Below are 10,000 nucleotides of genomic sequence, written 5' to 3'. Positions count from 1 at the left end.
GACCACAAAAATGATACTTACGTACATCACCGTGCTGTTCAAGCATATGAGGCAGCGCAGTTGCTTCGATTTGGCCACGCAAGTGAAGATGTTGTAATCTTTAGTGGAGATTTGAATTGCACACAAACTGACTTTGCATACAGACTAGTCAAACACAATGGTGCACTGATAGATTCCTACATTGACAGTCCAGTTAAGGTTAGTCATCGTATAATATTAGATTTAATTAATTTTTTCAAGTTACCTTTGCACAAATTTCCAATAAATGACTGTATAGGTAATATTACAGTGCAGTATGTTATATTGAGATAATGAACACTTTATTGCTTGAAGATTTCCAGGATTGATGAAAGTAGATATGTAATAACATCCTCAAAAATATATAAATCTTTATTATGCTCTCCTAATATTGTGATGATGATTGTTAATAATTTTAGATTTTAGTATGTGATCATAATATTGATTTTGTAATATAGAAATGCTGAGTAACAAAGGACAATTTATTATATATTCTTTTGTAAATCAACATGTAATTCCTTATTTATTTTCTTTTGTCAATGTATTTGCTGCCATATTCTATATTAGGTAACTATTCTATAGTCATAACCCAATAATCTGTCCTTCAGTTGGAATAAAATATCACGTTGCTTGATGTTGTCTCTATTTTTGTTGTTAGACCAAAAAGAATGAAAGGAAGAAGAAAAAAAAAATTAAGTAAGAATATGAATTTTAAGCTTTCTATAGGGGCTGATGCAGTGTATGAAGTCATGTTTTGTCATTTGTGTATCATTAGATAAAATACACAAATATCTTTTGACAGACGCCAGGATCGAATGGAGAATCAAATGAGACTCCAGCCAACAGCTACACTAGTGTCAAGACTCTAATGGAGAACCCTTGTGGCCACAGAATTGACTATATCTTCTACCAGTCTTCCCAAGCATACAAGGTAAGATTTGCAGAGGAAACTATACTTCACTATACCTTTTGTGGTATCCATCTAACAAAAAAAAAGAAAAAAGAAAAAAAAATAGTGGACAGACACAGGAACATGCACACACATAGAAGTATGCACAGTGTGGGGGTATATGCAAGTGAAGACATGCCTTTGGGATTTTGTACAAACATGAACAGTAGTCCTGGCAGTCTTTGCTTGGTTTGTGATTCTATACATTTCTCATCTCGTGAGCAGTTTTTATTGTGTCTTGAATAAAAGAGATGTGGAATGGGAGGAAAATGAGAGGGGTGTAGGAGGGGAGTGTGGGGAGAGAGTACAGAGGAGGAAGGCTCTCTCTCTCTTTCTCTCTTCTCTCTCTTCTCTTACCTCTCTTTTTCTTTTCTCTCAGTTACTGTATCATTACATCTATCTGTCTTAAACAGTCTTTCACAGTATTATTTATTAACATTATCCATCTCTACATCTTGAGAGCTGTAATTCATAGGTGTGGGCTTAATGTAATTACTTACTTGTTGTCTTCTCAAAGAAAATATTTATGTTTGTATTTCATAGGCCTTGATGATATGAGGTGAATGCTACTCATTTTCAAATCAATATTCACTTTATTATGAATTTGTTAAAGTCAGCAAGATAAACAGTTAATAAAAAGGTCCATCTGTGCTTCCTGTGCTCACTGGATTCTGGTGTCAATGATGACTCAGTATTTAGGAAGGGGCTCTTGATTATTTTCAACAGTAAATAAGGGTTTGATGTTTTAGTATCCATGTGACATGGCTGGAAGAGCACTGGTTGCTGGGATGACATCATTTCCATGCTCAGGGTCAAAATTCTGTTTCCCATAACAGAAAATTGAACAGTGCAAAAATATTAAAAGAATAACATATCTCATACAAGTGATTGTGTGGACCGGGCCTGCCTAGGAGAGTTGCCCCTCAAGTAAGGCTAATGCCTGAATTTTGGTTCATGTGCAGACAGTGAAGCACCCGGATCCAGTAGGTCAATGGTGAAATCTTGAATGATGTCACTGAAGTCTATTCTTCTCTTTCAGTGCTTAAAATTGCCAAATCTGTCATCAACTCTTGTGTCAAGCAGGGAATTAAACATTTTACTTAAATAATAGAGGTAGTAAATTAAATGAAGAGAGGCAATCCTTGGCCCACTCTTCAAGAACTAAAATGGAAATTTCATTATTCAGATTGGTAATAAGCTAGAAAAGTTATTGTTTGGTCATTTCAATCAGATGTTTAAGCCTAGGCTAGTATCCAGTAAATTAATATGTAGAGGCAATAAATTTTGTGGGCCTAGGGTTAGTTTGCCCCCCTTTAACCTCACCCTCTCAATGTGAATGGTAGAAGGATAAACCAAGCAGAGACTGTTAGTAAACTTCTGCTAGGTAGTGCATGACTTTACCAAACACACACATTCATAATGTTCTGATTATAGCAAAGTTAATGTAATTTTCTTTTATGATAAAAACATTAGAAGTGATAGTGATGTCAGCATATTTGTTTATTAATATTTATTCATATCTGGCTTTACAAGGGCTTTGTTAGGAAGGAGTAGATTGTTAGGCTTACTTCATTATTGTTACCACCGTTATGAGATTTTTAAAGATAGAAATAGTGAAATAAAATACTTTTCTTGGTGAAAATGCAAGTCCTTCCAGGGCCCTCTGTGCGTTAATAAATTAGTCAAACCTAACCACAATGGACAGTGTATGTGTTTATACATGAACTTTTGGCATTGTTGATTTCATAACATTGTCCCAGTCTTCATTAAGAAGATACTTCAGAACTAAAGGACTAGATACAATAGAATTGATTCTGTTATGATAGTTTGATAAGAAATTACCAGATATGAAAATCTAGCATTATTTTAAAGTTGAATTACAACTCGGTTACCTTTGCCAGGTCAAGACCAAAGTATGTGACCAGCCATTTCCCCAGAGAGTCCCACAGCAAGAATTCAGCTTTTCAGACCATGAAGCTGTACGAACAGTACTTACTATTACCCCAATGAAAGGTGAGTTAGTATTTATCAATTAAGTGTTGCAATGTTTTGATTTTTTTATTTTATTTACATTATAGTTGTGAACTTTGGAATCTCTCTTTTTTCTCCTATTTTATGGGTAGTTTTTTTCTTTTTTGCTTTCAAAAGTTTTTCTTAACCCCTTCAACCTGGGTGATGTGACCATCACGTCATGAAAATATTTGGTTTGAAGGGTGGGTTGACAAGAACATGCTGTTATGATAAAGTGAATAAAGTGGTGATAAAGGCAGCAATTTTAATTAAAACAAGAAGTACCTGTGTAGAAGTTTTGGAACTACAAAACATAAGAAAACCTAGTATTATGTTGTTAGCTGTTTTGGATGGGAAAGAGACAGCTAGTTGACAGTTTTTTCTCTCCTGAGATGAAACACACTATAGCTTGCTGAAACAGCCAATGTGTAAGAAAAAGCCCATCCCCAGGGCTTGCCAACTATTCAGGAACAGTATGATGGATTAGCTAACCTATTACCTACAGTATAGGCTCCTTTGGTATCTTATGTACAAAATTATGCACTAAGTAGTTTGTACCTGTATTTCATGGATACAAGTATTTTAGATAACATGATAATTATAATGTCAATAATGATAATAATTATAAATATTAATGGAATAGAAAAAATCCAAAAATGGAAGGAAAGAGGAAATCAGCACTTGTGGAGCCTCCTGTGTGCAAACACAATTAACAAAACAAATTACATTGGACAGTCCATGTTCTTGACAGCAGTGGGTTAAGGCATACATACAAAATGAGTTGATTCATTTAGAGTTACAGAAGCTGCAGAAAAGAAAAAGGATTACTTCCATTTAAGGATTGCAGCAGCTTTTTACCTGCAGTGTGAAGTTTTGAATAGATCTTGGAAAGAGGGCATGCATGTACAAAGTTGTTCTCAGACCAGTCACCCAACAATGGATTTATTAAATGCTTTGTCAATTTAAACTTGCACCTATAATACAAGGGACAACAGTTATGAGAAGGAGTGCATTAATGCAAACATATCCAAGCTTATGTTGTAGAAGAAAGTTTAAAATGCACAAAACATTTAGTAAACACATCATTGTCGGTGTTTGGTCTAAGAACACCTTTGGGCATGTATACCCTCAAATATTCTGCTTGTTATTCTTCTATTTCTTATTTTTTGTCTTTTTGTTCTTGTAGCCCATTTTTTCTTATACTAATTCTTGTTCTTCCCCTCCTCCTCCCCTTTACTCCCCTCCCATCCTTTCCCCCTTTTACCCTGCCATTTCTCATACTTCATTTCAGTTTGCATTTATTCTGTACATCACAATGGGTATATTTCTTGTACTTTTCTTTTTGAGAACAAACGTAAAAGCCATTTTTTGGGCCCTTTCTATTTTATTTTATGTGCTTGAATCTGAGAAATCAGACAGCAATAATCTTTGATGTGGCTGTGAGCTAGAGTGAACCAAAACAAAGCTGATGTAAATGTTTTGAAAAGCAATAAGTGATAAGCAGAACTGCAATGCTTTCTCCCATAATCACCTGCAAACTTAGTTATGTGAGTAAAATATGCCAAGTGCATGGGTGTAAAGGAAGTTATTTTTAACCCTCTTTCTCATAGCAGACTTGCCTTTTTTGAGTATTTGAATTTTCTGTGGCGGATCTTACAAAGATAGGGGTTGCAAAATAGAAAGGCAAAAAGTAGTTGGGAGAATTGTATGTTTTTACACACACACACACACACACACACACACACACACACACACACACACACACACACACACACACACACACACACACACACACACACACACACACACACACACACACACACACACACGCATATACATGCACACGCATGCGCAAATGCATACGCACATGCACACGCATACGCAAATGCACACACATGCGCACACACTCGCACATGCATGTGCACACACATGTGCACACGCACTCGCACACGCATGCACACACACATGCACATGCATAAGTACATGTACACGCACACGCATGCGCAAGCGGTCATGCAAGCGCACACACAAGTGCATGTGCACATGCAAGCGCATGTGCACGCGCAAGCACATGGGCACACGCACACACTTGCACATACACACGCATACGTACACGCACACGCATAAGTACATGCACACGCACATACACAAGCACACGCACATACACAAGCACACACATGCACACACGTGCATGCACACACGCGCATGCACACACGCGCATGCACACACGCGCATGCACACACACACACACTCACACACACACACTCACACACACACAGACTCACACACACACTCACACACACACACACACACACACACACACACACACACACACACACACACACACACACACACACACACACACACACACACACACACACAATCAAAACATACCGACACACACACATACACAAACAAACAAAACACAAACACACAAAACATACAAACACACTAACACAAACACACACAAACATACATACACACACAAACAAACACACACAAAAACACACACACACACATACACACACACACACACACACACACACACAAAAAAAAAAAAACACACACACACACACAAAAACACACACACACAAAAAAAACACACACAAAAACACACACACACACACAAACACACACACACACACAAACACACACACACACACACAAACACACACACACACACAAACACACACACAAACACACACACACACACAAAAACACACACACACACACACACACACACACACACACACACACACACACACACACACACACACACACACACACACACACACACACACACACACACACACACATATTCATGCTAGGAAACCCATATTTAAGGCATATTTATATTTTCTTGTTAATAGTTGTTTGTTAATTGTTTAATTTTAAATAATTCTCTACAGGCAAACAAAAATATCTGTTTAACCTAAGGCCGCAGCTGATGTACATACAAGTTATACCCATTGTAAGTTTAGTTTGATAATTGTATTTACACAGAGATGCCTCCTCAATTGCCTAGTCACCAGTGAGGCAATCACTTGTCTGAGCTATATCACGTTTAATTTTTTCTTGAATTCTGGAAATAAAACAACATTACAGGGAACATCACATTTTCCTGTGGCACTGGGTTAAGTTCAGATAAGTAAATAAACAGTTGTTTTATTTTGTCTCCAGTTTTCTTAGCAGTATATATAATAGGCAGTATATATTGCCTATTGTTACCTGTCGGTGTATAATGTATATATATTGATATTCCTATTTTATGGTTTCAGGCACTGAAATTATGGAAGAAATACCAAGTGTGCAAGCCAAGACAGATGCCCTGCTGGAGTGTTCTGCAGTGTGTGAGCAAGGCCTAAAGTCTGTAGGCTCTCAGCAGAAAATTTACATTGCCCTGTCAGTCCTGTGTGCTATTGTTTTACTGGTGTGCCATATTGTGATATGTACAGAGTCATCGTCTGGTGTGACCCGTGGGTTCCTAGGCCTGTTGCTGATATTGTTTACATTCTGTCTTTCATACTTGCTCTTTATGGCAACAATTTTCTACAGATTTGAAAGTAATACAATTAAAGAAACAAAGTTAGGGATAGAGCATCAGCTGGATGAGTTGAGGGAGAAAAATGCACAAATTTTTGAAGAGGAGAGGAAGAGGTCTCAGTCATTCATCAAGTGACCAAGGATCAGGGGGTTGGAATCAAATGATTGTGATAATGGCGCTGAGCTGCTGTGAAAATTCTGAATTCCAAAGACAAGGGTTTTGCTGTCTTTCTAAGGAAATCATACACATTATCTATGACTAATAGAGCATGAAGAAATGATTCATTAGTATTAAATCCATATTATGCACATCAGTTTCCTACCTGTCAAACTTCTCAAGTGACAAAAAAAAAAAAAGATCTTGTAACTAGGGATCTCTCCATCATCATCACATAAACACAGTATTAAACTAAAATTGCCATGTTTATGACTTAGTGAGAATTATCCTTTTTAGTGTAAAGCACTACTGTTGTATTATAAAGTTTGTAGAATCTTATTGAAATGCATGAGAATTTGCACAATATGAGAAGACACTTTTGTTTGTAACTTTTTTCATGCTCTTTACAGTTTTGGACATAGATTTTTCTTATTACTAATCCTAATTGAAATGTTTTGATAAAACAATATGTCTGTCTTGCTGTGATCATGAAATCAATTGAACCGAATAGCATTTTCTATTAGATAAGAAATAAGAAAAAAATATGCCTAGCTCATACTGCTAAGAAACAACTTCAGTGATTTTATGAGCTCAAAGTAGTTCTTTGCTAGTTCATTAGTTTTAAATGGCTTTCCTACACAAGGTATTTGACAATAACTCTGTATAAATGTTTTAATGACAAAACCTTTTTCTACTTGTGACAAAGTTCCCCTCTATACAAACTAAACTTTTCAGGTCTGTAAGTTTTTCATGTAATTTAAGTAGTGTTAATCAATCTTTTAAGACAGCAGTGAATATTATAGTTCAATTTTATCAAGGGCATATATTTTTGTGTAACATGTTAAGCACCTCATTGTCTTGATATTGACTTTAAATCATTATATTCCTAGTCTCTATATAGTGATGGACACAGTCTCTATGATGTAGAACAACAAAAAGAGAGTAGATTTAGAGGACAGATCTGTAGTAGGTGAAGGTATTCCTTAGGGATGTATGTTGTTTATTGTTGTTAAGGTTACTGGCTTGTGTAGAGAATAGATGAGGGTAATGAAAAGTGAAAAATGGGAACTAGAATTGCATGGGAGTGGACTTGTAGTGATTTATGGATGTTAGGAAAATGTCTTGGATACATTTTAGCCAATAAAAAAAATGCTATTTTTTATATAACTGCAATATATTTGATTTTAAAGTGGGATGGCAAAGCAAGTTCTGAAAGGATAGATTTTTTTTCAAAATGCTTTTGATATGGACATTTTAAAGTAAGGACAGAAAAGAGAGTGCAGTTTTAATCCATTGGTGCTGGGTACTTGCACTCTCCACTGTGATTTTATTATATTAATTTTATTTATACATAGATGACTTCACAAGCACTTACCCAACACCAAGGAGTCTTTCATGAAGTATACCTTTTCTCACCTCTTTTACCCCATTCCTTGAATTCACATTAAAAAGTTATATTTCAATTGTTATTGACTAATAATAGAAAGAAAGATGAAAACATCTCTTCCTAAAGATTAAAGGTATGGAGTAAACTGGTGAGAGAGGGTAGCCCTTGTAATTCTGGGGATATTTATGGGTAAAAAAGAAGTATAAAACACCATCATAGTGGACAGTGTATGCAGGCACTCATGGCATCGATTGGTTGATAAACTTGTTTCTCAGTCTTTCAAGGAAGTAAGAAATTGAAAATTGAGTTTTAATTATGGTGATTGTATGAAAAAAACTTGGCAATATTTTTAGGTAAGTCAGATTTTTTACTTCTTGTAAAGAAGTTTGTTTTACCTACATGCTAAGCGACAAACGGTGATAAGTATTATGATTGATATTGGTGGAAAATGATTGTTTTCTTGCTTTGTTCTCTATTTTAAAAAGAAATAATTACTTGTCAGTATTTCTGACACTTTAGGATTAGAATGGATAATACTTCACATGCATGTGGTGCCAGTTAATGTGCTTCTTTAAAATACTTTCAGGATTATCACACAACTTTATTTTGGTAATTTAACTATATTCAAGTGAAATACATATCCTGCATTTTGATAGATAAGATGTATCCTTTTCGAAGGAGTGTTCCAGTAGTGAATCAGTGTGCTTCAAATGTTCCTCAATCTTGTTTAAAAATCTGGATAAGGATATGAATGTCTACCATGAATTTGTGTATATGTTTTCTAACAGTTGTAAGGCAAAATTCTGTACAATGCTAAACTATTAAACTAAGTCAGGTAGTGCATTTTTTTGTACAGCTTTGGAAAAATACCTTTTTTTTTTTTTTTTTTTTTTACAAATATAAGAATGTTTTTCACATTATTGATTTGTAATACTGTCTGCATAGTGTTCATGTAAGTACTTAATGAAATAGTTCATGAAAAATATAAGTTCAACATTTTTGACATTATACCAGACTGAATCAGCTCAAGCCATCTGAAGAATGTATACGTATTTTGCCTCTCAGAAAGTTCATCCTTTAATAGTTATGTGTAGTTTTGAATGTTGTTTTAAGAGCTTTACTTGTAATACTACCAACCTTGCATGTTCAAAGAAGGAATATGTACTTATTATAGTGCTGGTGGCCTCTTCATTCTTATACTCATACATCTGAAAAAGTGCATGATTTCTTTCTTTCTTTCATTAATTTTTCCAAGGTCGTCTGAAACAGGTAGCTCTACTCTGTCATGGTGAAAATCCTAGTTGGTAACTCCCGAGCTAAGCCCTGCCTCTTTGCCTTTATTCATTGTAAATATTAGATATTTTGAAAATTCTTTTTCTTTTTGTTTTTTATTATTTTTCTACAGGGTTAAAAAGGGGCTGGGCTGATAATGTCATCACGTTTACCAATAGGAATGTTCTGTAAGATAGCAGATATAGCTAGATACCCAATTATTTGTATAATTTACTCAATATTATTATGATTACCAGAAGTAAAACAGAAATTCCCTTTTGTATTTATGGGCTCAACAAGCTAAATGGATGTGGAGGTAGATAGTTATATGTACCTTGGATTTTTTCTTATTTACTGCAGGACTTAGGAAAATAATTTTCATTTGAAAATCTTGCTTTATTGATTCACTTTGTTAATGTAAAGAAGGTACCAAGTGGAAATGATGCAAGATATACATTTCAAAACCTTTATTTACCTTAATCTTTTGTACAGCATACTTACATGATGTTACTGTGACAGGAAAATGGTTTAGAGATGATGAAGGCAGTACCATAGCTCTATAAAAAGGAAACTAGTAGAGTGGGTTGAATAATATCCCTCTCCTAAAAACAAATTTATCAATAAGCGTGATACTTAATATAAGGATATTTATTTTGATGTTTGT

The 10,000-nt window shown here is 35.1% G+C and overlaps 1 protein-coding gene across 2 annotated transcripts in view; it reads left to right on the top strand.

Annotated features, from left to right (window-relative positions):
- nSMase (neutral sphingomyelinase) overlaps positions 1–10,000 on the top strand; it is a 27,260-nt gene that overhangs the window by 15,406 nt on the left and 1,854 nt on the right. For both annotated transcript variants that reach the window (XM_027353270.2, XM_027353271.2), the window contains exons 5-8: positions 1–198; positions 821–949; positions 2,869–2,980; positions 6,256–10,000. The exon at positions 1–198 is cut by the window's left edge and continues 15 nt beyond it; the exon at positions 6,256–10,000 is cut by the window's right edge and continues 1,854 nt beyond it. In XM_027353270.2, the coding sequence (XP_027209071.2) occupies positions 1–198; positions 821–949; positions 2,869–2,980; positions 6,256–6,656 (840 nt within the window). In that variant the 3' untranslated portion in view covers positions 6,657–10,000. The remainder of the gene's footprint in view (positions 199–820; positions 950–2,868; positions 2,981–6,255) is intronic.

Source organism: Penaeus vannamei, chromosome 4 (assembly GCF_042767895.1).
Source record: "Penaeus vannamei isolate JL-2024 chromosome 4, ASM4276789v1, whole genome shotgun sequence".
Classification (NCBI taxonomy): domain Eukaryota; kingdom Metazoa; phylum Arthropoda; class Malacostraca; order Decapoda; family Penaeidae; genus Penaeus; species Penaeus vannamei.
The sequence above is the reverse complement of the archived record's forward strand: the minus strand, read 5'-3'. Positions and strand labels throughout refer to the sequence as shown.